The sequence below is a fragment of the Brassica napus genome, chromosome C6 (assembly GCF_020379485.1).
Source record: "Brassica napus cultivar Da-Ae chromosome C6, Da-Ae, whole genome shotgun sequence".
NCBI lineage: Eukaryota > Viridiplantae > Streptophyta > Magnoliopsida > Brassicales > Brassicaceae > Brassica > Brassica napus.
Window position 1 is genome coordinate 34,560,181 of NC_063449.1, and position 27,067 is coordinate 34,587,247.

General features: G+C 35.0%; 5 protein-coding genes and 3 pseudogenes across 11 annotated transcripts; 7 read left to right on the forward strand and 1 right to left on the reverse strand.

The window, feature by feature from the left end:
- Positions 1–253: 253 nt before the first annotated feature.
- LOC125588585 lies at positions 254–3,754 on the forward strand (annotated as a pseudogene).
- A 336-nt stretch (positions 3,755–4,090) lies between these two features.
- On the forward strand, positions 4,091–6,596 carry LOC106406339 (annotated as a pseudogene).
- A 495-nt stretch (positions 6,597–7,091) lies between these two features.
- On the forward strand, positions 7,092–9,312 carry LOC106406338 (serine carboxypeptidase-like 2). The gene is made up of 12 exons (XM_048760047.1): positions 7,092–7,233; positions 7,309–7,428; positions 7,526–7,628; positions 7,717–7,754; positions 7,837–7,938; positions 8,013–8,099; positions 8,205–8,273; positions 8,353–8,424; positions 8,507–8,625; positions 8,691–8,804; positions 8,888–8,933; positions 9,034–9,312. Exons 1-12 carry the CDS (start codon positions 7,168–7,170, stop codon positions 9,112–9,114), a joined length of 1,017 nt encoding a protein of 338 aa, XP_048616004.1. The 5' UTR covers positions 7,092–7,167; the 3' UTR covers positions 9,115–9,312.
- Positions 9,313–12,295: 2,983 nt separating this feature from the next.
- On the forward strand, positions 12,296–13,176 carry LOC106404810 (kunitz trypsin inhibitor 4-like). The gene has a single exon (XM_013845478.3). It carries the CDS (start codon positions 12,394–12,396, stop codon positions 13,000–13,002), a length of 609 nt encoding a protein of 202 aa, XP_013700932.1. The 5' UTR covers positions 12,296–12,393; the 3' UTR covers positions 13,003–13,176.
- Positions 13,177–13,868: 692 nt separating this feature from the next.
- On the forward strand, positions 13,869–14,692 carry LOC106403048 (kunitz trypsin inhibitor 4-like). Its single transcript, XM_013843889.3, has one exon. The coding sequence runs from the start codon at positions 13,987–13,989 to the stop codon at positions 14,590–14,592; it is 606 nt and encodes a 201-aa protein (XP_013699343.1). The 5' UTR covers positions 13,869–13,986; the 3' UTR covers positions 14,593–14,692.
- A 924-nt stretch (positions 14,693–15,616) lies between these two features.
- On the forward strand, positions 15,617–17,796 carry LOC106406546 (nascent polypeptide-associated complex subunit beta-like). The gene is made up of 6 exons (XM_013847239.3): positions 15,617–15,789; positions 16,844–16,911; positions 16,997–17,145; positions 17,223–17,279; positions 17,356–17,394; positions 17,477–17,796. The coding sequence occupies exons 2-6, from the start codon at positions 16,844–16,846 to the stop codon at positions 17,662–17,664; spliced, it is 501 nt and encodes a 166-aa protein (XP_013702693.1). The 5' UTR covers positions 15,617–15,789; the 3' UTR covers positions 17,665–17,796.
- Positions 17,797–18,246: 450 nt separating this feature from the next.
- On the forward strand, positions 18,247–24,896 carry LOC106406545. Of its 7 annotated transcripts, none has more exons than XR_002659361.2 (8): positions 18,264–18,629; positions 18,832–18,912; positions 18,966–19,090; positions 19,203–19,284; positions 19,364–19,481; positions 19,567–19,935; positions 20,004–20,175; positions 20,250–20,584. XR_002659361.2 is itself a non-coding variant. In XM_022704771.2 (7 exons), exons 2-7 carry the CDS (start codon positions 18,878–18,880, stop codon positions 23,995–23,997), a joined length of 483 nt encoding a protein of 160 aa, XP_022560492.1. In that variant the 5' UTR covers positions 18,250–18,629; positions 18,832–18,877; the 3' UTR covers positions 23,998–24,896. The 7 variants fall into 7 exon arrangements, 3 of the variants coding, with proteins under 3 accessions (XP_022560492.1, XP_022560494.1, XP_022560496.1); XR_002659360.2 differs by having other exon boundaries at positions 18,267–18,629; positions 19,567–19,726; positions 19,816–20,175; XR_007324686.1 differs by having other exon boundaries at positions 18,247–18,629; positions 19,017–19,090; positions 19,567–20,175.
- On the reverse strand, positions 24,162–25,573 carry LOC106403733 (annotated as a pseudogene).
- Positions 25,574–27,067: the final 1,494 nt, after the last annotated feature.

Here is a 27,067-nt window from a genome sequence, read left to right on the forward strand (position 1 = left end):
TTGATGCATGTTATATATTAGTGTTGCATGTTTTATGTAACATTTTAATGATGCACGTTTTTAAAAATCTTCATTATTAAAATTATGCACGTAAGGATAACTCATGATTTTTTTTGGTTGATTAAATGACATTATGTCCAAATTTATTTAAGGATATTTCATTATGGTAACTGAAAAAGACAAACAATAAAATATGAAGTTTAAATTCATTTAAGCATATTTCATTAATGTAACTGAAAAGACAAGTAATAAATTAAGTAGTTTTATTCGTTTTAGGATATTTCATAAATACAACTTAAAAAGACAAGAAAAAAAAATAAAGAGTTTAATTAATGAAGTAAGACCATTTTCAAATGGACACTTTTCTTTTAATAATATAGATGATAAAGCTGGTTACTTATGTTAATTATTGTGCTCGTGGAAAGCGTGGGACAATTAAGTAGTAATTTTAGATTTGGTGATGAAGGGATTTATAAGATGAAGGGTATAAAGATCCAATCATTTGTACAGACCCTAAAGAGCCACAAACTTCAAAAACGAATGGCTAATGACCACGTTTCATCTGTTCTGAAATCGCTGTTTCTGCTTTTGCTTGTCTTCTTGAGTCAGCATCATGCTGATTCTGCCTCTATCGTCGAGTTTCTTCCTGGTTTTGAAGGCCCTCTTCCCTTTGAACTTGAAACAGGGTTTGTTTTCTTTACTTGTTGTGACTAATTTAATTATTAATCCGTGTTGAAATCTAAGTAGATTAGTGTTTCTTGGTTAATGAAGTTACATTGGTGTTGGTGAGGAGGAGGAAGTGCAATTGTTCTACTACTTCATCAAGTAGAGGAACCCTGAAAAAGACCCACTTCTTCTCTGGCTAAGTGGAGGACCTGGGTACTCTTCCATCTATGGGCTTCTTTTTGAGAATGGTGAAATCTGAAAGACATTGATTAAACTCAATTCTTATGCGTCTCTGATTACTCGTTTTAATTGTATATGATGAGCAGGGCCTGTGACTATAAAGCATGAGGTGTACAATGGAACTCTGCCTTCTTTGATCTCTACTACATATTCATGGACTAAGGTAACACAAAAAAGTGATTAATTCATCTGACTATCTTAATACACGTTGACCGACTAATTATTTATCATGTTTCCTCAGATGTCGAGCATTATATTCTTGGATCAGCCTGTTGGCACTGGCTTCTCCTTCTCAACTCAACGTGTTGATACACCACCGAGTGATTCAGGAGAGGCCAGACGGATATATGAGTTTCTTCAAAAGGTGAGAAAATAGAATTGTCTATTGAGATATGTTAGGGTTCCACATCTGAAGTAATCAATATAAACCCTAACTTATTTTTTTTGAATGAATGTAAAATTATATTCAAGCAAAAAAACTTATTTACATCAAATGCAACTGTTTTGATTATGTACTTCTATCAAATAATCAAAAACCTTCAATCTTCTTTTATGGTGGATCTGAAATATGCCTTGTTCCAAACCAAGTACACATCCCCTTCTCTAAGTATGCTTGACCTTTTGCTTTCACTGCTTACTTAAAACTCTTGCATCCTTTGGTTCCTCACCATGTCTCCTCGAATTACGTTCCCACCATATACTATGTATCGCAGCCTGGAAAGAGTATCTGATGAGGAACATTTTCCGTAGCTGGAAAGCTCGAGCCAGATATCAAAGCCACAATGTCATTCCATACAGTAGTGAACTTCTCCTTTAGGATCCCCTTAACTAAAGATTCCCAAACTATGAAGGAGTATGGGAAATTGAAGAAAAGATGTTGACAACTCTCTTGAACCTCATGACATAGAACACACTCTGTGTTTATGGCAGCACTCCAAGCTTGCATTTTATCACCCGTTTGCATCCTATTAAGCATAGCAATCCAAAGCATAAACGAGTATTTCGGAGGAGCTTTAGAAAAATCATACTCCACGACTCCAAGCACATACAGGTCGACTCGTTCTCATCTGCAACCAAGTCTTCTTTGATGAATATTATTTGCATATTTGCCTTCTGCACATCTCCATAGAGGTATATCATTTAGTATGCATAACCTATGCCTCCTTCGCCTATATGGTTCCTTAGAACATCTGCTACCATTGCAGTATCCACAATACCAAGCGCAATAATACCTCGATCACCTATAAACCCTAACTTAACAAAGAAACAAACCGTTCTTTGTGCATAGAATTTATAAGCTTCTTTTCTTTCTTTGTTGTTGTGCAGTGGCTAGGTAAGCATGAAGAGTATATTCCCAACCCTTTCTATGTCGGCGGGGATTCTTATTCCGGTAAGGTTGTTCATGCTCTTGTTCAAGAAATCTCTAAAGGTATAAACATGATGGATGATACATGCAATCATCAATGCTGCAAATCTCCAATAAATCTTCAGGTTCGTTGGTATTTTGTTACTTCCTTTTATAACATATGCCAAAGACAATTAAAAATAACTGATAGTTTTTTTTTGTCCTGGGTATACTAACCAACAACAGGGTTATATGCTCGGTAACCTGTTAACTGAATTCGAGACTGATATTAACCACCGCATTCCATATGCTCGTGAAATGGCACTGATCTCTGATGAGCTCTACGAGGTATGAAGCATACAGTTTTGGCGTTTGTTTCTTGTTCCAAAAATGCATTATTAACTTTTTTTTTTTTTCTTTTTTGCAGTAGATGAAGAGAATCTGCGGAGGAAAATATGTTAATGTTGATCCAAATAACACAGAATGCTTGAAACTTGTTGAAGAATATAATAAGGTATGAATGGTTTTTAGTAGATGTTGTGTCCGCTTAGTAAAAGAACATCAACTCAGTTCAGACCTTTTGTGGTTTCTTTATAGTGTACAGAGACTGTAAAACTATATCTTATATCAGAACCATTGTGCGAAACTGAGACTCCAGATTGCTCTGTAAGTAGTAATACATATCTTAGCCCTTTGTTTACCGTTGAGGAAACAGAGTATATCTATATAGAAGGTTGCTTTTGCAGATTTATAGGTATCTGCTAGCCACCTACTGGGCCAATGCCGAAAGCGTACGCAAAGCTCTTCAAATCTATAAGGTATATAAGTGAATTTCTTTTCAAGGGTTTTGGTAAAGAAAGTGTGTAAGAAGGAGAGGATCTATGATTGCAGGGGAGTATAGGGAAATGGGTACAATGTAAATACGGTATTCCATACACTCAAGACATTATAAGTAGTGTACCTTACCATATGGCTAACAGCATCAGTGGCTATCGTTCTCTCATCTTCAGGTCAGTGTTTAACTTTTTATACCCCACCAAGAGCCAAAGCTTTAGGTAAACTTTGTGCGGTTTCGTGTGAATAGTGGTGATCACGATCTAGCAATACCTTACCTTGGAACTGAAGCTTGAATAAAATCTCTCAACGATTCTGTAATTGAGGACCGGAGGCGATGGATGATCAACAATCAACTCGCTGGGTATTATTCTTGATAATCTTGTTTATTGTTTTTTATTTATTTATTAGAGAGTCACCTCAGAGATCAACCAATCTTCGCTTCTTCTTGGCAGATATACAACAACTTATGCAAATAAAATGACATTTGCTACTATCAAAGCAAGTCTTTCCCTACTTCTCTTTAAAATATTGACTTTAGACTGTGGTTTTTAAATTAATTGCGTTGTGGGTTTTGAGTATAGGGAGGTGCATGGGCACACAGCAGAGTATAAACCAGAGGAAAGCTTTATCATGTTTCAAAGGTGGATCAGTGGCCAACCTCTGTAAACAGTTTCCCCATATTTAAACAACCTATGTATAAGCATATGATTTGGTATCTACCTGTAACCTTTGAGGTTCTGATTGTGTGACCACGACGTGCCCACTAAACAGATTGACATTAGAGTATATTATAAGCTGAAATTTCATTCTGTTTGAAAATAAAAGTGTTTTTAATGCGCACGACAAGCGCAAGGACAATAAACAAGTAATTTTGTGATTCTGTACGATTTTTGAAGATCAGGGACAGTGGTGGATGAATCCAATCTTTGAGACATGAAAAGCGTGGGTCGCGACTTTTTGTTTGGGGTTTTAGTATATAGATACAATCATTGATAAGTACTTCAAAGCCATTGACTTTCTGAAACTGAAGAACCAATGGCTAAAGACTACGTTTTCTATGTTCTGAAATCTCTGCTTCTGATTCTTCAACTTGTCTTGTTGATTCATGATGCTGATTCTGCATCTATCGTCAAGTTTCTTCCTGGTTTTGAAGGCCCTCTTCCATTTGAACTCGAAACCGGGTTTGTTTTCTCTTCTTGTTGTGGTTGATCAAATATGTGCTGTGTTCTCTTAGTAAGGTTACTGTTTTCTTGTGAATTAAGGTACATTGGTGTTGGTGAGGAGGAGGAAATGCAATTGTTCTACTACTTCTTCAAGTCTGAGAGGAACCCTGAAGAAGACCCTCTTCTTCTCTGGCTAAGTGGAGGACCTGGCTGCTCTTCCATCTCTGGTCTTCTTTTTGAGAATGGTGAAATCTAAACGACATTGATAAAAACTCAATTCCTGTGCAGTCTCTGATTGCTCGTTTTAATTCTATATATGATGAGCAGGGCCTTTGACTATAAAGCTCGAGGAGTACAATGGAACTCTGCCTTCTTTAGTCTCTACTACATACTCATGGACTAAGGTAACAACACAAAAAAAGTGATTAATTTTATAAGACCATCTCAATACACGTTGACATATCATTTTCCACAGACTACGAGCATTATATTCTTGGATCAGCCTGTTGGAACTGGCTTCTCCTACTCAAGAACTCAACTTGTTGATAAACCGAGTGATTCAGGGTCCATGAGTTTCTTCAAAAGGTAAACTAATGAAGAAAAAAAAACATGATTCTCTCTTGAAATAATGAATCCCAAAGCAAACACCCTTTTCTTTGTGCATAGAAGCTAGAAGAAGCTTATTTTCTCTCTCTTTTTTTCCTGGTTGTTGTGCAGTGGCTAGGTAAGCATGAAGAGTTCATTTCCAACCCTTTGTATGTCGGCGGGGATTCTTATTCCGATAAGGTTGTTCCTGCTCTTGTTCAAGAAATCTCTAAAGGTATGTATGGATTTTATGATAATCAATCCTTGGAGCCTCTTTCTCAGTCAACTGTTTATATAACAGAGGAAAAACATGATGTATGCATGTATGATACAGGCAATTATCAATGCTGCAAACCTCCAATAAATCTTCAGGTTCGTGGGTATTTTTGTTGCTTCTTGTATGAATGAGATATGCCAAAGCATTATTTAAAACTAATAGTTTCCGTCCAACAAAACAGTGTTATGTGCTCGGTAACCCGTTAACAGAATTCGAAACTGATATGAACAGCCGCATTCCATTTGCTCATGGGATGGCACTGATATCTGATGAGCTCTACGAGGTAAAGAAGCATGAAGTTTGCATTTGTTTCTTGTTCCAACAATGCAGTTCAATTAGTTTTTTCATTTTTTTTTTTGCAGTCACTGAAGATAATCTGCAAAGGAAAGTATGTAAATGCTGATCCAAGTAACACAGAATGCTTGAAACTCGTTGAAGAATATAACAAGGTACAGACTCATGAATGGTTTTAGTTGATGTTGTGTCTGCTTAGTAAAAGATCATCACTCAGTTCAAACCTTTTGTTGTTTCTTTATAGTGTACAGAGACAGTAAACCCATATCTTATATTGGAACCATTCTATGAAGCTGAAACTCCAGACTCCTATGTAAGTAATACATATCTTAGCTCTCTCTTTTACGGTTAAACCATTCAGGAAAAAAAAAAAGAAAAAAAAATATATATTAAAGGTTGCTTTTGCAGATTTATAGGTATCTGGCTATCTGCTAGCTACTTACTGGGCCAATGACGAAAGCGTACGCAAAGCTCTTCAAATCAATAAGGTGTGTATATATATATATATATGACAAGTTCATTTTAAGGTCTTTGTTGGTAAAGAAACGCTGTCAAGTTTTTTTAAAAAGATTTATAATCGCAGGAGAGTATAGGGAGATGGATACGATGTAATTTGGATATTCCATACACTCAAGACATTATAAGTAGCGTACCCTACCATGTGGATAACAGCATCGATGGCTATCGTTCTCTCATCTACAGGTCAGAGATTATTTTTTCCCCACCAAGTTTCAAAACTTTATGTAAACTATGTGTGGTTTTGTGTGAACAGTGGTGATCACGATTTGGGAATGCCTTACCTTGGGACTCAAGCTTGGATAAGATCTCTCAACTATTCGGTTATTGATGACTGGAGGCCATGGACGATCAACAGTAAACTTGCTGGGTATCATACTGATTTTTTGTTTTTGTTCTTGTTTATTCGTTTTGATTAGAGTCACCTCAAAGTTAAACTTGCCTTTTCTTGGCAGATATACAAGAACTTATGCAAATAAAATGACATTTGCTACTATCAAAGCAAGTGTTTCCTACTTATTTCTTGATATTTACTGTTCTTTCCGCTCGACATTTTACTGTGGTTTTAAGGTTTTTTTTTTTTTAATTACAGGGAGGTGGACACACTGCTTAATTTAAACCAGAGGAAAGCTCTGTCATGTTTCAAAGGTGGATCAGTGGCCAACCTCTGTAAACAGTTTCCCCATATTTAAACAACCTCTGTATAAGCACATTATTTGGTATCTACCTGTAACCATTGAGGTTCTGTTTGTGCGACGACGACGTGCCCACTAAAAATATTGACATTACAGTATTATTATAAGATGAAATTTCACTTTGTTTGAAAATAAAATTGTTTTTAATGCTCATGACAAGCGCAAGGACAATAAACGAGTAATTTTGTATTCTATATACGATTTGAAGATCATGCACAGTGATGAATCCAATCTTTGAGACATGCAGAGTGGGTAGCTACTTTTTGTTTGGTTTTGGAGATAATCTAAGTAGGTTAGCGTTTCTTGGTGAATGAAGTTACATTGGTGTTGGTGAGGAGGAGGAAGTGCAATTGTTCTACTACTTCATCAAGTCTGAGAGGAACCCTGAAGAAGACCCTCTTTTTATCTGGCTAAATGGAGGACCTGGCTGTTCTTCCATCTCTGGTCTTCTTTTTGAGAATGGTGAAATCTAAGACCTTGATAAACTCATTCTTATGTGATTACTTGTTTTAATTCTATATATTTATATGATGAGAGGGGCCTTTGACTATGAAGCTTGAGGTGTACAATGGAACTCTACCTTCTTTAGTCTCTACTACATACTCATGGACTAAGGTAACACAAAAAAAAAAGTGATTAATTTTATATGACCATCTCAATAATACACATTGACATAGCATGTTTCCACAGACTTCTAGCATTATATACTTGGATCAGCCTGTTGGAATTGGCTTCTCCTTCTCGACTCAACATGTTGATACACCGAGTGATTCAGGAGAGGCCAGACGGATCCATGAATTTCTTCAGAAGGTAAACTAATGAGAAACATAAAATGTCTCTTGAAATGAATTTATTCGTTGTGCTTACAATTTAGAAGCTTCTTTTCTTTTCCTGCTTTGTTGTGCAGTGGCTAGTTAAGCATGAAGAGTTTATTCCCAACCCTTTCTATGTAGGCGGGCATTCTTACACCGGTAAGATTGTTCCTCCGCTCGTTCAAGAAATCTCTAAAGGTAATGTATGGTTTTGAGATATCAGTCCTCGAGCCACTTTCTCAGTCAATTATTTTTATAACATATGAAACATGATTGATAAATACAGGCAACTATCAACGGCACAAACCTACAATAAATCTTCAGGTGCGTCTGGTATTTGTTGCTTCTTTTATGAGGTATATGCCAAATCATTAGAAACTGACCTTGGTACACTGACCAACGACAGGGGTATCTGCTCGGTAACCCGGTAACAGAATTCGAAATTGATTGGAACAGCCGCATTCCTTTTGCTCATGAAATGGCACTGATCTCTGATGAGCTCTACGAGGTATTTCAAATCATAAATTTTGCCTTTGTTTCATGTTCCAACAATGCAGTTCAGTAATTCTTTTTCTTTTGCAGTCGTTGAAGAGAATTTGCAAAGGGAAATATGTAAATGTTGATTCAGGTAACATAGAATGTTTGAAACTCCTTGAAGAATATAACAAGGTCCACACTCTTGAATGTTTTTTTTTTCTTAGTTGATGTTGTGTCTGCTTAATTAGTAAAAGAACATCACTCAGTACAGACCTTTTGTGGTTTTTCTAATTATAGTTTACAAAGACAGTAAACCCGTTTCTTATATCAGAACCATCGTGTGAAACTGAAACTCCAGATTGCTATGTAAGTAAGGCACATCTTAACCATGTGCTTACCCGTTAAGACATTGAGGAAAAAATATATATAAGGTTGCTTTTTGCAGATTTATAGGCATTTGCTAGCTACCTACTGGGCCAACGACGAAAGCGTACGTAAAGCTCTTCAAATCAATAAGGTATAATATAGAACAAGTTCATTTCAAGGGGTTTAGTAAAGAAACGCTGTCAAGATTTTTTAAAGAAGATCTATAATTGCAGGAGAGTATAGGGAGATGGGTACGATGTAATTTCGATATTCCATACACTCACGACATTATAAATAGTGTACCTTACCATGTGGATAACAGCATCAATGGCTATCGTTCTCTCATCTTCAGGTCAGAGTTCAATTTTTTTCTTCCCCCACCAAGTTTCAAAACTTTATGTGGTTTTGTCTGAAAAGTGGTGATCACGATTTGGGAGTGCCTTATCTTGGGACTCAAGCTTGGATAAGATCTCTCAACTATTCGGTTATTGATGACTGGAGGCCATGGATGATCACCCATAAACTTGCTGGGTATTATACTGCTCTGTGTTTTCTTTTTGGTTCTTGTTTATTAGAGAGTCACCTTGAAGTTAATCTTTGCCTCTTCTTGCCAGGTATACAAGAACTTATGCAAATAAAATGACATTTGCTACTATCAAAGCAAGTTTTTCCTACTTCTCTTTTAAATTTTCTATTCTTTCCACTTTCAAACATATTTACTGAGGTTTTAACTTATATTAGTTGTGGGTTTTGATTACAGGGAGGTGGGCACACGGCAGAGTTTAAACCAGAGGAAAGCTCTGTCATGTTTCAAAGGTGGATCAGTGGCCAACCTCTGTAGACAACTTCCACATAATTAAATCATTCGATGATTAAAAATTAGCATATGATTTGGTAATATCTACATGTATTCCTTTAAAGAATTTCTCTCACAAATCAAGTCTTGTTAACCATGGAGGTTAGTTTTGTAAGACGAAGGCATGCCACTAAACATATTGAAATAAGAAATATTATAAGATGTATATTTACTTCTTTTTTTTTTGGACAACAGATGTATATTTACTTAATGTTTGAAAATAAAATTGCTTTTGTGGTCACGACAAGCGCAAGGACAATAAACAAGTAGTTTTGTATTCTATTAACACTAGTAAACTGTATAAGATTTGAAGATCAGGCACGAGATGTTCAGATTAAAAATAATGTAACAGGTTCGGTGATGATCCAATCTCCTGAGACATGAAGAGTGGTCGCGACTTTTTGTTTGGTTTTTAGTATATAGATACAATGAATCCAGTCCTTTTATAAGGCCATTGACTTTCTGAAACTTGAAGAACTAATGGCTAAACACTACATTTCCTCTGTTATGAAATCTCTGCTTCTGCTTCTTTAACTTGTCTTGTTGGTTCATGATGCTGTTTGCATTTCTTGCAATTTCTCCATATCTGGACAAAACGTAATAGACAAACAAAGTAAAATGTTGGCCCCCCAAAAAAGAAAAAGTTAGGTCATCAAATCAACGATTAATTAATCTTTTAGATATATGCTGTTAGAAACGTATAAAATTAAAACCATACCAAATCAAACTAGAATAGTAAATTCAGTTACTTCTTAAAGAAAAGTTGGAAAAAACTCCACCTTGAAAAAAAAATATATATATATAAAGTTAGATTTTTCTCTTCTTATGACAAGTGGCAAGTGGGTTTGATGACATGTGTCCCCATGTATTTTTGTTTTTACATTTTAGTTCTTTCTTCTTTTACACTATTGCAATTTGGCTTTTTACTTTCTAATTGTGCACTATTATTTTTTTCATACTAACCATTATTATGTGAAGTTTTATAATATATTTTATTAGTCAATAAAATTAGAGATGAATAAAGAAAAAAAATAAAAAAATAAAAATAGATTTTAAATATTTTATTTATTCACAACTAAAAATAACATAAATTTTTACTATTTTATTATTATTTTATTAATTTTCTATTATTTTATTTACAATTTATAATTTATTTTACTATTAAAAATCAGAAAATAACTAAACTAAAAAAAACTAGAGTAAGACACAAAATCTAAACTTAAATCTCCACGATCACAAAGAAAAAATAAAATATTATAGTAACACTTACTCAATAAAAGTCTTAAACACAAATGAACGCGAACAAGCACCAATCCAAAACACCAAAAAAGGATTGAGAAAGAATAATCACCGGACCAAAGTCACCACAAAGCAGGAAAACACATGCATAATGCACAACCACCAGCTAAAAGGTATGAATCACCTCACAAACAAAACAACCACATACAAGGAGCCCATGCCAACGAAGAACCACAAAGCTCTGAATAGAAGAGACCAAAGCACCAAAAGACTAACTCCACACACCTATACCAAAGGAAGCGGGAGAAGAAGAAAAGCAACATAAGGGAGGGAGAATGAAAGCCAACCACAGAGAAATCAGAGCTCAAGTTTGAGACAAGAAATAATCTTCCAAGCCCACAAAACATACACGAAGGAAAACACTATCCAAACCTTGAGTGGCATATATGTGAAATGGAGAGCCACCAGAGACACAACCAGCGATGAAAAGTGCAAGGAGATGAGAAAACAAAGAAAGAAAAAGAGACTACACAAAATCAGCAAACTGTGGAGCCATCCTTGAGCTACGAAGAGAACATAAAAGTCAGATCACCAAAAACCAGATCGCTGTTTGTCTATATATATAAAGTTAGCATTTTCTCTTCTTATGATAAGTGTCAAGTGGGTTTGATGACATGTGTCCCCATATATTTTTGTTTTTACATTTTAGGTCTTTCTTCTTTTACACTATTGCAATTTGGCTTTGTACTTTCTAATTGTGCACTATTATTTTTCTCATACTAACCATTATTATGTGAAGTTTTATATTATATTTTATTAGTCAATAAAATTGGAGATGAATAAAGAAAAAAATAAAAAAATAAAAATAGATTTTAAATATTTTATTTATTCACAACTAAAAATAACATAAATTTTTACTATTTTATTATTATTTTATTAATTTTCTATTATTTTATTTACAAATTATAATTTATTTTACTATTAAAAATCAGAAAATAACTAAACTAAAAAAAACTAGAGTAAGACACATAATCTAAACTTAAATCAAGACTAGCAGGAACTATCAACAGCAAGCCAACTACGAGGAAGACAACTAAACTCTGATCCAACCCAAAGAGATGTAGTTCCTAACATTAACCAAATCTAAGGAAAAAGAGGAAAAATATTGACCAGAACAGCGTACAACATCATGAGAAACAACCGCACAACTGAGAACTCATAAACCTGATCTACAACAAATATCAGATAATCTCACAAGAAAAAAAAGAAGAAGAAAAACAAGAGCAACAAAGGTGAGTCTTTTCCGGTGGTGGTAAGAAACACTGCATACCGAAAATGTAAATAAATACATAGATGGTGACGGCTCAAGTCAAAATATGCGGAGACGAAAAAAACATCTTATTAGAATAATGTTCAATGTTTTTAAAAAAAAAATAATGTTCAAAAATGTGAAAATATGAAATACAATTTTGACGCTGAAACCGTTAATGCTAAAATCAACAAATGTTTAAATTCAAAGTGATTGAAATTCAATATGCTTTACGTTAGAAGCTCAATTCACCACTAACAAATACTACTATACATACAACAATACATTATTGAAAAGAAGAACACATAATATATTAATCTATAACCTAATACTACATAACACAATAAAATATTAAATCATGCTTTTCACAAATAAATACTGACCATATAATTACATCATCCAAAAATATCATATTTAACCATAACAAAATAATATTCCGCGCGAAACGCGGACAACCCCTAGTATATAATAAAGAAATTAAAGAAACGTGTATAGAATATGAAGATACATTTTCTCAGTGTGTACTCTATATGCTTAAATTCAAATAAATATTCAGAGTTTGTAGTTCACAAGTTAAGCCTAGCATACTCTAGAAATCAAAACCGCCTTATCCAGTCACCATTGGCTATACTAGTGTGTGTATAAATAGCTCGCATCAGCTCATATTTCTTCATCCCCATAAACTCAACTCATCACAAAAACTACAAAACAACAACATGAATCCTACGTTTTACTTCGTTCTTGCATCAACCCTAGTTTTGGTTACAAACACATATGGTGCGGTTCTTGACACCGACGGCGACATCATTTTCCGTGGCAGTTACTATGTCCTCCCCGTAGTCCGCGGCCGAGGAGGCGGCTTGACTCTACTCGGCCGCGGTGGGGAGCTATGTCCTTACGACATCGTGCAAGAATCATCTGAACTCGACGAAGGTATTCCCGTTAAATTCTCGAACTGGAGACCTAGAGTTGCGTTTGTTCCTGAGTCCCAAGACCTTAACATCAAGACGGACGTTGAAGCTACGATATGCTTCCGGTCAACATACTGGAGAGTCGGTGAGTTTGACGAGGAGAGGCAGCAGTATTTCGTGGTGGCTGGTCTACAAGACGACTCACCCAACAGTTTCTTCCAGATCGAAAAATCTGGAGATGATGCTTACAAGTTTGTGTTCTGTCCTCGTACTGGTGATTCTGGTCGTCAATGCAGGAACGTTGGAATATTTGTGGACGAAATAGGCGTTCGGCGTTTGGCTTTAAGGTCTGAGCCGTTCTTGGTTATGTTCAAGAAAGCTAATGTTACCGAGATATCGTCCGAGACTATGTGAGAGTTTGTGATAGGACAAACTCTCGATCTTTACTTTATACTTACAAGACTCGATCAACTAGTTTGTAATTCGCATTTCTGTCATCAATAAAAGAAGGAGTACTATATTCAATCGATCAACTAGCTTGTAATTCGCATTTCTATCATCAATAAAGAGATCAAATTACTATGTCTATCACTAATCTCTAACATCAAAATTTTTATTGACAGAGCTTTTTGTCTATTGTTACTGAGTCATTTATTATCTTAATTCAAATCTACAAAAACATACTGTATACAAAAATAGCTAAAGTTCTATTTCTGATGTCATCTTCGTACAATGCTCCAAACTAACATTGACATGCACATGACATTGAAACGATAATGAGTATTTTTGCCAAGAAAATGACAGGCTTATGACATCTATGGATTAGAATAAAAGTTTCAATTACGTGTCCATTTTGGTTGGTTTAATCTAGACACTTAAAATACAAACAAATCTTCGTTTGCATTTCTTTGCATTTTCTCTATATCTGGAAAAGACTTGATAGAAAACAAAGTAAAATGTTCACCTCCAAATTTTTATGTTTTAAAGCTATGTAACACTTCAATATCTTCTGAAAAATTGGAGATTAAGCTGTTAGGAAAGTATTAAATTAAAACCATACCAAATCAAACTAGAATATATAGTAAAGTCAGTCCTCATGCTTTTTAAAGAAAAAATGATGAAGAAAATCCAGCTTGACAAAAATTTAGTAATAAAGAAATTAAAGAAACGTGTGTTGAATATATGAACATATATCTTCCCAATGTGTAGTAGGCTAGAAATCAAATAACTATTGAGAGTTTATAGTTCACAAGCTAACCCACACTAGACATCATCCAAGCCGCCTCATCCAGTCACCATTGGCTATATTAGTGGAGTATTAGTGTGTTTATAAATAGATCGCATCAACTCATCTTTTTTCTCCACCCCCCCCAAAAAAAACTGCAAAACCAAAACACCATGAGTCCTACGTTTTACTTCGCTCTTGCCTTAACCCTAGCTTTGGCCACAAAGACATATGGTGCAGTTCTTGACATCGACGGCGACATCATTTTCCGCGGCAGTTACTATGTTCTCCCCGTCATCCGCGGCCGAGGTGGGGGCGTAACTCTACAGGGGCGAGGTGGAGAGCTATGTCCTTACGACATCGTGCAAGAATCATCTGAGGTCGACGAAGGTATTCCCGTAAAATTCTCAAACTGGAGACCTAGAGTTGCGTTTGTTCCCGAGTCCCAAGACCTTAACATCGAGATGGACGTTGAAGTAACCATCTGCATCCAGTCAACGTACTGGCGAGTCGGTGAGTTCGATGAGGAGAGGAAGGAGTATTTCGTGGTGGCTGGTCGGCAAGACTCACCGAAGAGTTTCTTCCAGATCGAAAAATCTGGAGATGATTACAAGTTTGTGTTCTGTCCTCCGGCTTGTGACTCTGGCCGTCCGAGATGCAGGAATGTTGGAATATTCGTGGATGAAATCGGTGTTAGGCGTTTGGCTTTAAGCTCTGAGCCCTTCTTGGTTATGTTCAAGAAAGCTAATGTTACTGAGATTTCGTCCAAGACTATGTAAGGCTTGTGACAGGGCAAAACTCGATCATTACTTACAATAAAACGTCTGTGTGACTCTTTCTCTGTTTTCCTTTGAAAGTTGAATAAAATATATTTTTTTTTTTGAAAGTTGAATAAAATATATATCTTATCTGTTTCTTTCCTCAAGTATTTAGCGTAATATTTACATGATCACGATGCACGAGTTGATTTTTCTGAATTATAATCACTTTGATGCTGACCCCCAAAATGGAATATTATACTCTTTGGTACCAAAATCAACTGCTCTGAACCTAATCAGTTTGACCCTAGTTAACTTGTTATAATCGAAATTGTGGTCATGGATTGGTAGGTAAGAATAATACATACGTGCATGCGTTGGACACTGAAGTCTCGTATAAGTGCGAACCGGAGTATTTCTTTTTTTGCTAAATTGTAAATGTCATTAATCATAATGAAATTTTGATTACAACCATATTATGCTTGATAGCCATCTTGAATCTTTGGAGCCGCAAAAAGTTTTTTTTGAAACTAATTAAGGCTTTCAAGAACCGCAAAAAGTTAAAAAAACAAAACCAAAGATACTAAAGGATTAACTCCAAGTTTGCCAACAATGGCAACTTGAAATTAATAAACACTATAGGACAATAGACATCAAAATTTAAACTCTCATACGAAGCGCCTCTTGACAGCTAAGATTAATCAGACCATCAAGAGAATAGCTAGAGGCAGCCAGACAGGTTCAGTGAAGCACAACCTGCTTTTAAAATCATATTAAGTAATTAAGATAAAAATCACTGTTACATTATTGCTTCTTCATTACACAAAGTTGTACTTCTTGAATTTCTAAAACCTGTTTACTGTTCGAGTCTGTGTGCTAAAGTGCTAACGTCCTCCGGTAATTACGCATTTACAGACAAATAAATATGTTAAATTCGGAATCTGAAATGGGCTAAACATTAAGGCCCATGTCCAAATAAAAGTAACATCGAACGGTAGAGAACGACTCTTTTAAGGAACGTGAGCCACTGACCGTTGGATGGTGCATTTTATTATAATAATAATTGTATTCGTGTTAAAAGCGAGATTGGGCTAATAAGCATCGCACTTACTTAAAATTGCAAAACCCTCCGCCTCTATCTCCCTCTCTTTCACTCTTACTTATCTTCTTCTTCGTCTTATACCCTACGAAGGAAGAACCCTAAAAATCGAGAACAAGGTAAAACCCACTTTCACTAATCTAATCTTTCTTCATTCCGACAAAATCGATTGTTTCCTTAGTGATTATCTGATTCAGCTAAAGTTAGGGGTGGGCGGTCGGATACTCGTTCGGGTTCGGGGCTGTTATTTCGGATTTTCGGGTATTTCGCTATAGGGATAGAGAACCTTTGTTCGTGTATTTATGTACTTCGGGGTTCGGATATTTTTAGTTCGGGTTCGATTATTTTGAATCGGTTTCGTATATCTAGATTTTAAAAGAAAAAAATTAAAATTTTCATTTTTAAGTTTATTGTATTTAAAAATATAGATTTCACTTAACTGTTTTTTTTATTTTTATAGATTGAATGATTAATAGTTTTGGAGATAATATTCCAAAAACAAATAGATATTAATTTGGGTATTGTTTTTAATCTTTGAATGTAACTTTTGTTAATACATGAAACAAAAAGTTTGACATGCATTTTAAATGAATATCAAATCATTTTCTCCATAATTATATATATACTTATGATCTTATAGTATGTGTAACATCAATATAAATATTTTTTTTAAAAATAAGAGATGTAAACTAGAAATATAAGGTAAATATACATATGTTCGTTTATCTTCGGATATCCATTCTGGTTTGGATATTACCCGTTCGGGTTCGGATATCCAATTTCTCCTAACTTAATACCCGTTCGGGTATTTTTCTACTTCGATTCGGATTTCGGTTCGGGTTTTTCGGGTCGGATTCGGGTGCGGTATCGGGTAAAGTGCCCACCCCTAGCTAAAGTGATTAAGATCGGTTTCATGTTTTTTTTCTCCATTCAATTGGTTACTGCTTTTGTCATTGAGTAGTATCCTCTTAACTGAATGTGAAAAGTACTGTCTGATTTTATCGAAGCAAATCGATTGAAAAGGTTGAAGCTTTAACGTTAAAGCTCATAGTACAAAACGAAACTTTGGTCTTCTTGCTGCTAATCATTGATCTATTGTTGTGTATGCCTAAATGTGTTTTAAGTCTTTGGGACTAAAGGTTTAAGCTTTGTGTGTTGTTTTCATTACAACAGATGAATAGGGAGAAGCTGATGAAGATGGCTAACACTGTCCGTACTGGCGGTAAAGGGACAGTTAGAAGGTATGTGTATCTAAATTTTTTTTTTTCAGTTTCAGCATTAGCCAGTGTTATGTTTTTTACTTAAGTAGTTTGTTTCTTGTTTCAGAAAGAAGAAGGCTGTTCACAAGACGAACACGACTGATGACAAGAAGCTCCAGAGCACTCTTAAGAGAGTTGGAGTCAACTCTATCCCCGGCATTGAAGAAGTTAACATCTTTAAGGATGATGTAGTTATTCAGTTCATTAACCCTAAGGGTAAAGCTCCGACCTTTTTTCACTTTTATTATCAGTCTCAGCGTTTGGTTAATGGTTATTGCATGTTGTTGTTACAGTTCAAGCTTCGGTTGCTGCTAACACATGGGCTGTGAGCGGTACACCTCAGACCAAAAGTAAGTCTTGCGTATCAACCATGACTCTTCTCGGCTTGTGTTCATTCTAACTTTGGAATTTAAATTTTTCCTGTAGAGTTGCAAGACATACTTCCTCAGATTATCAGCCAACTTGGTACGCACCTTTTAGTTTTACTTTTTTCCAAACTAATGAAACCTTGAGTTAACTGATTTGTCTTACTTTGATAATGTCGCAGGAACTGATAACTTGGACAATCTGAAGAAGCTAGCAGAGCAGTTCCAGAAACAGGCACCAGGTGGAGGAGCTGATGTTCCAGCAACTATCCAAGAAGAGGACGACGACGATGATGTCCCAGAACTTGTAGCGGGAGAGACTTTCGAGACTCCTGCTGCTGAAGAAGCTGCTAAAGCTACTGCCCCTTAAGTGAAGTGTTTGTCGCTCTGGTTCTTGTTTTCTCAAATCTTTGCGAACAGAAAGACTTGGTTTTATTATCACATGATGATTGATTTTTGTCCGAACAGCAGTGATCAAATGAGTTCTATGTTCGGTCTTTCAGTCAACTCTTGCAACACAGCTTCCTGACTATTGGTTCTGACCATTTTTATAAACGTTGCATTCAAAAAAAAAAGGGATAAACGTTGCATACATTTTTCACATTGTACATAAAAAGGGAACAGCATTAGTGATCAAGAACGTTACGTTCTGTTTCCCATCTCTTCTGCTTTCCCCTGCTGCGTTAGTGTTTCATAAAGAGGAGCATCTCGCGTTTCTCTTAACCAGAGTCTCACCAACACGATAGACGTCATCATTGTACTTTCCCTTCCTAATGGGGGACTTTTCTCTCTTTTGAGAGTGTCCACGTATGCGCTTTTTTAATGATAGTGGGGCCGCGTAAAGTTGGTTTTCTCGGACGACTGATTTGTTTGGTTTTATTTATACGTGTTTGGTTCGATGAATAATTAAATGATGGTTTGGTTCTGAGTCTCCGTGTTTGGTGTGATTTAAAGGAAAACATGTAAACGCCGCGTTTTCACCTTTATTTGATTAGAGCTTCATCGCTTTCCTTCTTTCAAAGATAAACTCGCCGTTTAATCTTCAAAGTTTCTCTTCTGATCTCTTCACATTCCATGAAGTTCAATGGATTCTTAAAATCCGGTAACAACTGTTATACACATTAAACTCTGTAACGATTCCGACCTCTTCGTTTCTTCGCCTTCAAATCTATAAATAGTAGGGGGTGGTTGAAAGGTGGATGAACATTCGCAATCACTTTCAGTAGATCTGCCTAATTAATTGTTGCTCGTCTGACTGCTCCGTTTCTGGGACTCCAAAAACATCAAAAAGCATGGTGAATCCATGGCGTCACCCTACTTCTCCTTGATTAGAAGGTATTGTAACAACAAACATCTTATTCTCAATCAACAACCATCTTATTTTCGATGATCATTTTCAAACACCGCCCAATTATTTAAGTTAAATATTTATTTTGGTTTCCAGATCAACAACCATCTTAGTTTCGTTTGGTTATTTTTGTCTAAAATATTATAGCTGATTTGTTACTGAGATAGTAATATGTTTATCACCTGTCAGATGTTGTTGGGCAAATTCCTTTTGTACAAGGTTCTGACCTCAAGTGATGACACGAGTTGAGGTCCGCTTCGTCATTGAACCGTAAGTCAACATAACCGTGATCTAGTAATCAGATATTTCAATATGTATTACAGGACCGTTGTGGTGTACCTGTCCTTATGGGACGAAGCTGCGTCAATGTTTAGGGGCCTCATCAGCTCAGGTGATAGAACCCAGTCTGTTATGGTGGTGACAACTGTGAATCCCAAAATATTTGGAGGTTTGTTATATCTGTCGAATTTTTTTATTTATTCTGGTTTTGTAAACTCATACATTGTCGGGATTGATTTTTTCTACCACCCATGATAGACGAACGACTCATTTTCCCGCAGGTAACCTGTTACTCAACTCCACCCCAGCCACAAAATTTTATTTCGACACTAACTTTCCAGCCATTGCTGAGTTCACAGCTAGGTAAGAACTTATTTTGGTTTGCAGATGGTCCAAAATTAAATTTCTTGCTTACAAATGTGAAGATCCAATCTGCTTGCAGCTTAGGAGATCCAGTTGGAGAAGTTTTCCCTTGTATCGATACCAAGGAAGGGATAAGGAAAAAGGAACATGTCTCCATTGGTGATCTAAACAAATTCTTCACCAACTCTGATGAGCAGGTAACAGTTATGGTTCTAATAATTTGTAGATGTCAGTGAACTTGAGATACAACTTATTAAATAATTTGTATATTGCTTGGTGAAGACACATGAAGCAAAATTTATTTGCGAGGCTTGGGTTGTTGAGGTCCTACAACAAAAGGGGTGGTCGTTTGTCTTATGCACTGGATGCAGCAGGAAGCTAGACAAATCATGCACATCTCTCTGTTGCAACCGCTGTGTTAAAGACAAATGACCGTTATAAAGTTAGGAGTTTTGATTTTATGGATGATTATCTATGATTATTACACACTGTTTTCCTCATGCGATCACTTATGTCTTCCGTTTTTTACAGATACCGTGTTGAACTATAAGTTGATGATGAAAATGACAATGCCACTTTTGTGATACTGCGTTGGACAGAGAGATGCTGAAACTCACTAGGCGAGATGCTGCAACTCTTACTCTAGACGAGGTTTGTTTTAAATTTCAACAAACTTTATTTAAAGTATAGCATTGTAGAAAGCATTGTGTTGTTACTAGATTCTTTCACTCATTGCCGATGAATGGTGGTGGCGGTGTTCAACTCCCACAATGCCTTGAAGAAATTGCTGGAAAAGAATTTGTTTTCCAGATACGTGTGACACCGTTTAATTTCACCCCACGCCACCGCACTTTCACTGTTTCTGGTATCAGTGACCACATCAACCCCGAGGTATTATGATATAATTCTCAGTTACGTGATAATAAAAGTCATGTTACACTGACACATTTTCATATGGTTTCCAGACTTTCAGCACCGATGAAGCTCTCATTGTTGGAGGGGAAGCTGGCGAAGCATTTGCTTCTGCCATCATCAAGGTTGAAAGTGAAAAGGATGACACAAATCCAGACGGAGTTAAGGACAAAGATGTTCGCCACATACGCACCCGTGAGTGAAGTTACTGTCCCACCGTCAACCCAACTCTGTTTCTGTTTCTTAACAATTTCTTATATTAATAGTGAAAAAAGGTTTGACATTATTTAAGGAATTTTGAAACAAAATTTTATTCACGTTACCTTTTCTTCTGTGGTCTTCTTAAGCATTTTTGGTAACATAAATTTAAATACATTACACCCAACCATTACTGTGAATTAATTATATACAAAATTATGAAAATCTACAGCGCAATTAGTCACTCCCCACTTCTCCTCACGTTTCATAATACACATTGATATTATTTCCAACAACACACATTCATTTTTTTTTTTTTTTTTTTTTTTTTTTGGATAATCCAGTATCCGACCACTTTGCGTGATCGACTAGCCCACCGGGCCTAAGCCCATGCCATTACAGGATTTTTAAGCGTCCACTTAAGGGCCCCTGGTTACGCGAAGTGGTCTGGAGGGCGAGAGACAGCCCATGTAAATACCCTTCGTGGCCGGGGCTCGAACTCGGGTGGCGGACACCTCAGCCGAGGTTCCTTTACCACCAGACTACGAGGCCCGGAACAACACACATTCATATAGTCTTCCCTTCTTCAACAATACTTCAAACTTTGATTTTTAAACAACAACAATATGTGCATTTGTCAACATCCCCGCGCTTGCGCGGAGCTACGTCACCTAGTGCAACTAGGTGCAGCAGATGCTCCTAGCATGAACGCTTGACGAGAAGAGCGAGTAATTTGGGTTTTAATCGGCGGTGACTGAATGTGAAACTGTGAAAGTTAAATGGGCTTTTAAGGGTTTTAGACCCAAAGTTGGACCAAACTGTGTTGAAACCCTGTTCGAGGCACGTGAATATGTATTGTTTGGTCCGAGTTTGTGACCGGAACTTGAACAGAACCAGGTGGAGTTGAGCTTTTTGCCGTTATCCTTCTGTAAAATACCAAAATATAAGACGTGGTCTCTTGCTTTCTTACAGTAAAAAAATGTATTTGATAAATCGCTAAGAAGTAAATAGGACATTAACAATGTCTCCAATGAAATACTATTTTTCTTTCTATTTTTTACTTAATCTAGTGTTTTTTTTTATAACCTTTGTGTGATTCCAAAAGCTTTCTAGGTCTAAGGACTAATCATCAAGAGGCCCATAGAAATTCAAATTTTTTTGCCATTTAAGACGTCTATGGGTGGCCAAGGAGAATCAAATCTAGGACGGAAGCTCCAACTGTAACCCCTTTACCACTAGGTCAAGATCACTTGGTTACTTAATCTACTGTAGCTCTATTATAAAAGAAAATATAGAAATGTTTTCCTTTTACTCTACAAAATATTAAAAGACTGATTAATGTAATATGGCTGCTGAAATAGCAGTCTTTCCTTAAACCATTTCGATGAAATCAATATATATTGTTTAATTTTGGTGACAAACTAAGGTTTCCTTCTCCTCTTTAAATTTTGCATAATAAATCTTTTTTTATAAACTACTAGGGTCGGCCCGCCCTACAAGCGAAAAGTTATGATAAAAGTGTTTTTTTATTTTTATATTAATTTATGAAGTATTTAAAAATTATTATAGATTAAAAAAATATTATAAAAAAATAAATAATGAAAGAATTATGAGATCATAATAATAAATATTTTGTTTTGAATTATAATGACAACAACCTTCACTATTCTTTGATAAATAGAATTATATTTTTAATAGGTATTTTAGTTTCAAATGTTTAGTTTTATAATATATAGTAATCATTATTTATTATTATATAAATGTGCACATTACAATATACATATATATGTTGAAGAAAAAGATATAGAAGAATTATTATCAAAGAAAAGTTATTTTTATCTACGACGCACATATATCCATTAATATGTTTTATCCTATAAATTATTCGGATTGTGTAATAAATTTTCTACTATACAAATAGCATTAAAAGTCATGTAACACAACTAATGTACACAATTATTTTTTACATATGTGAATAATTTGAAATCATATATCTCAAAACAATCAGCTTCTTTCTAAATGTATTCCCTTAAGAACGACAACATGTAAAGTTGCTTTAGAGCATGATTATCCGGGGTCCTTAGTGAGTTTCTTAGTGCGTGGGCCCCCACAAAACCCTTAAGGATCGGTTACAAAAACTACTAATTAAGAACCGATTTTAGTGAGTTTCTTACACTGTTCGCGGGCCCCACTGACACGTGGCGGCCCGTGATTGGTTTGCTTTTTAATTTTTTTTTTTTTTTTTTTTTTTAAAAAACTAAGAAATCCAATGGGTTTCTTAGGGATAATCATGGCCTTAGGTATTATTCTCTTCTTATATATAAACACAATAAATTTTACTTGTATATAATAAACTAAACTAAATGTCATTAGAAAATAAGATAATTTACTTTTTCATCTCATAAAAACATGATATCGTAACATTTTGGTATGCTTTTAGGGTTATAAATTCTTTGAGTTCTTATACTTGATTTAGTAAATATGTTTAAGAGATTTTAAATTTTAGGAAATCAACAACAATTTTGCACTTTCTCTTTTCAAATTATTGGCAAACTATATTATGTAATTGTTAGGAAAAAAATATCAAACTATTTTGCAGAGGTGATGTATTTTCACTATATTATCATCTGCTGACTGAAAATGATATTAAAAATCTGTTTGAATTGAAAATTAAATACTAATGAGAGAAAATAATGGCTAAATGTCTTAGTATATTTGATCTTAGTAGTAAACAAAATTAAAAATTAATGCCAAATTTAGTTTTAAAGGTTTTGTAAACTTTGTTTTAAAAGGTTTTGTGTAAGTTTCCTTTTTTTAAACCAAAAAAGGGTTTTCTCTAAGTTTATGGGGGTTGTGTTGATCTTTGTTTTTGGAAACTGTTTCATGTATGAATATGTTGCAATTTTTATTTGAAAAGGTAAAATCATTTGCTTCACAGTGGAATGTTGGTCGGAAGCTCTAATGTATCCCAGTGTTCATATAAATTTACATATTTGATAGATATTTACAAATGCTGGGATTAATTTATGTTTATACATTATTTTTGTAGTTAAAAGCTCTTATTTCGTGTTACAAAAAAAAAAGAAAAAAAGATGTTTTCTTCAAAAAAGAATTTCAGTGAAAACATATTTTCATTGATGCAGATCAAAACCAATTCAAGTGATGAGAGTAAGATATTTATTGGTAAACATAATTTCGTCAAGCAAGTTTCTCACATTCATAATCATAAGAGATTTCTAAATCCATTTATGTTAATAAAATGTAAAAATAGTGGAGAACATAGAACACATATATATTCCATAACTTATTTCTTTTGGGTGTGTTGTCATCTATATTTTGACCATAATTTTTAAAAATTTCTCTAGACTTGCTATACCATATTGCACTCTAACATTTACTAGTTAATAACAAAATCTGAAATGTCAGCAAATAATCTTATTTTATTAGTACAAAACTGAAGAAAGGACATCGACTTTCGTCAAATACTTTCTCTACAAAAATCATCTCACTTGATCAGTTTTATTTTTTAATCAGCTTTTCCTTATATCAGTGGGTTCTTCCAAGCTAGTCGACAACGTCCGAGTCAATGGCTGCATGGAATAATAGCAACACATTCATCAAAGTAGGTTATGTACCGATAACTTTTACTAATCAGAGTGGGCCTAGATGAATTTATAAGATTGCAATGTATCTTATGTGTTTAACCAGGTTTTATTTTTAATCGGATCATAACCATAATTTTAAAACACCTTTCTACAAATACAGGGTGATATAAGTTGATCTTTTATTTGGCTGATCGAATAAAGTGAACATGGAAACAGAGAAAAAACCAAGCTTGATAGAAAACAGGAGGGTCTGTGATTTTGCCTAACTTGAGCAGCTAAGCCTTGCGTGCCTTCTTGAGTGCATAAGCTGTATGGTCTCGGGAAATCTCTGGCATTTTGACTGTTAATTCCCCAGATTGTCAATTTATCCTCCTGTAAAAATCGATCCAGCAATCATTTTTTCTTGCCACTTATTGATTATCCGAGAAAGAAAAAAGCTTACATTTTGTCAGGCTTTCTCTGCATTGCGTCATGCTCAATTCAGCACGAATCCGGAAAGGAAACACCTTGATCTTGGTACACATTTTTCTGAGCAGGGTTTTGATCAATAACGCTAACCGTTATTGCAAACAGATTATTGGCTGGGATCCATCTGACTGTAACATGATCAACATCAGGTTGTACCTACATAATGAATCAAGAAAAGAAATTATCTTTGTGAGTGAGGAAGAGGGAAACTAAAAGTGGCAAGATACACCCTTTGTTGAGCCGAACAGGCATACCTTGCTTCCCTAGTAACGATTCCATCTCATGTGTAAACTGTTCTAGAAGACCTCTCTTCAGTTCAACCTGGTCAATCAATTGTATTTGTAACAAAACAGTGTTAATCAGTAATGAAGATTAACACAGTCAAGCTTGTTTGTTTATTAAGCTGGCAATAGATTTTGTCAGAAACCTTTTCTACTGCAGTACTTTCAATCCTTGAAAAATCAGAATCTTCATAAGAGTCAAATAAGCTGCAATGATAACCAGTTAGAAACAGTTACAACAAAGATACAGTAAAGCCAGGAGAGATGGATACAATTTAAGCCTTTCACTGTTGTTTTGACCAAAGCAAGATGGAAAAAAGGTCTTCAAGAGAGAGATGATACCTTTCAACCTCTTCCTTTGGCATATCTGTAATAAGCAGTTCATCATCACCATGAAGAAGCTGAAAAATTCCAAAACATATGTAAAAATGCAACCGGAGAGAAAAGACCAAGTAATATAAACAACTATTGTAAGAAGCTCAGTACACAACCTTGGAAGCTTTAAAGATGGCATGAGGGATTTCATCCCAAGTAGAAGGACCAAGAGAAAACTGGATCAATTTGTTCTAGCCGAGGAAGAACCTGAACCAATAGGAACCAAAATTCAATTCAAAGACCGAATGTGACATATATTAATCTAACTTATATTCAAGCAACACCTAGCTATTGATAATTACAGAACAAAACAAAAGAAAAACATGGACATAGTTATATTTTTCGACAGTCTCTCCAATACCATTAACAATACTCTCCTTCTGCTCCTTCCTTTCTTTTCTTCTTTGTCATCGACAAAGCAACTGCAATAACAATACCTTTAGGAACCATTCATCCAATGATTTCTCTATTCACTTTCTGAAACCAAAAAGATGTAAAGATAAAGCCAACACTTAGCTACATAACAAAGAGACTGAAGAGTACATGAAACACAACATTAAAGATGGAGAAGTTGGGGACATAAACGAAAAAAGTTCAGGCGAAAGTGATCTTTAAATAGAAGCATATCGGGTCCGAGACTAAGTAACCACCATATCCGTGAGTATATGGATCTGGTTCATCATCCTTTGTCGAGTCCAAGATCAAACCCAAACCCATCTCTCCCTGCTCGTGATTCAATCACTTGATTTCCGGATCAGCCGGTGACGGAAACTCTTTCCACCTCATCTGACTTTTCTGTCAATCTCACCTCCAAGGTTGAAAATCAAAGGGATGACTTCTATTCTGAAAAAGGATTGATGAAGTAGCCATTTTAGAGGAATATAGAAACCGCGTTGCAGAGATCGAAGAGAAAAAAGATTCTTCGATTCATTGTCGAAGATGAACACCAAACCCTAAAACAATTTGCGGCTGGTCTCCCTGTCTATGAAACTCAGAGTTTAAGAAGGCGATGTACTGAAACGCTGAGTTTTGTTTACATAGGACACATGTCGCCTTGACAGAAGCCGACTTATCTGCCTGGAATCCAACGAGTCTTAAGGAGAGAAGAAGAAACTCTTCTTTATAATAATAGATTTTTATTTATGTTAATAAGTTCTTTGAACATCAATCTCTGTTGTTTTTAAACTTCCTTCAATTTTAAGAAAAATATTCTAAAATAGCATTAAAATATATAATTACTTAAAAGAGCATACAAAGCAATTTTTCAAAAAAAATATCATTAATTAAAAATAAAAAGAATTGTTTTTTATTTGAGTTTGATTTATTGATAAGTGTTTAAAGTTTAGTATTTATAAATTTACTTAGGATAAAAGCATAAAATTTTGAGTAATTTATCATTTTATCCTTAATAAAAATACTATTTAAAAGATTTTTCTTTTTTGTTATTTTCATCGTAAGTTTTTTTTCTGATATCTAAAAAGTTTATATTATTTTAGTTAATTTATTTAGTCGTTTGAACAAATCAACAAAACATTTCAATTTTTTTAATTAATAAATAAATTAAAAATTTGTTCGCCTTCTTCGTTTTCTTCTTCCACTAATATAGAGTAGTTTGCCTTCTTCGTTTTCTTCTTCCACTAATATAGAGTAATTCTACGCAAAGATTAACATTTATCTCTTATTTCAGTTTCCATATTTCCATTTTCTCATTGAAGATCTCACCTAGTTTTTTTTTAATCAAAATCTCACCTAGTTAAAAGAGTAAAATTTTGAACAAAATTAAAGAAAAACCCCAGCTATCTGATTGCATTTTCTTTAAAGTGTTCACTCAATTAAAGTTTTGGTTTTATGAACCCAGAACTCGTTTCGTTCTTTGGTGAAGTTTTCATTTAAGATAAATAATATCTTTTGGCCAAAAAAAAAAAGATAAATAACATCTTAATT

Coding starts and splice junctions, on each gene's coding strand:
- LOC106406338 (XM_048760047.1), top strand. CDS start 7,168: ATGAAGCTTGAGGTGTACAATGGAACTCTACCTTCTTTAGTCTCTACT. Junction 7,755..7,836: donor AACCTACAATAAATCTTCAG/GTGCGTCTGGTA, acceptor GACCAACGACAG/GGGTATCTGCTCGGTAACCC. Junction 8,805..8,887: donor ATCACCCATAAACTTGCTGG/GTATTATACTGC, acceptor TCTTCTTGCCAG/GTATACAAGAACTTATGCAA.
- LOC106404810 (XM_013845478.3), top strand. CDS start 12,394: ATGAATCCTACGTTTTACTTCGTTCTTGCATCAACCCTAGTTTTGGTT.
- LOC106403048 (XM_013843889.3), top strand. CDS start 13,987: ATGAGTCCTACGTTTTACTTCGCTCTTGCCTTAACCCTAGCTTTGGCC.
- LOC106406546 (XM_013847239.3), top strand. CDS start 16,844: ATGAATAGGGAGAAGCTGATGAAGATGGCTAACACTGTCCGTACTGGC. Junction 17,146..17,222: donor TCAGTTCATTAACCCTAAGG/GTAAAGCTCCGA, acceptor TTGTTGTTACAG/TTCAAGCTTCGGTTGCTGCT. Junction 17,280..17,355: donor CGGTACACCTCAGACCAAAA/GTAAGTCTTGCG, acceptor TTTTTCCTGTAG/AGTTGCAAGACATACTTCCT.
- LOC106406545 (XM_022704771.2), top strand. CDS start 18,878: ATGACACGAGTTGAGGTCCGCTTCGTCATTGAACC. Junction 19,482..20,321: donor TCACCAACTCTGATGAGCAG/GTAACAGTTATG, acceptor GCCATCATCAAG/GTTGAAAGTGAAAAGGATGA. Junction 20,392..23,944: donor TGTTCGCCACATACGCACCC/GTGAGTGAAGTT, acceptor TCCTTATATCAG/TGGGTTCTTCCAAGCTAGTC.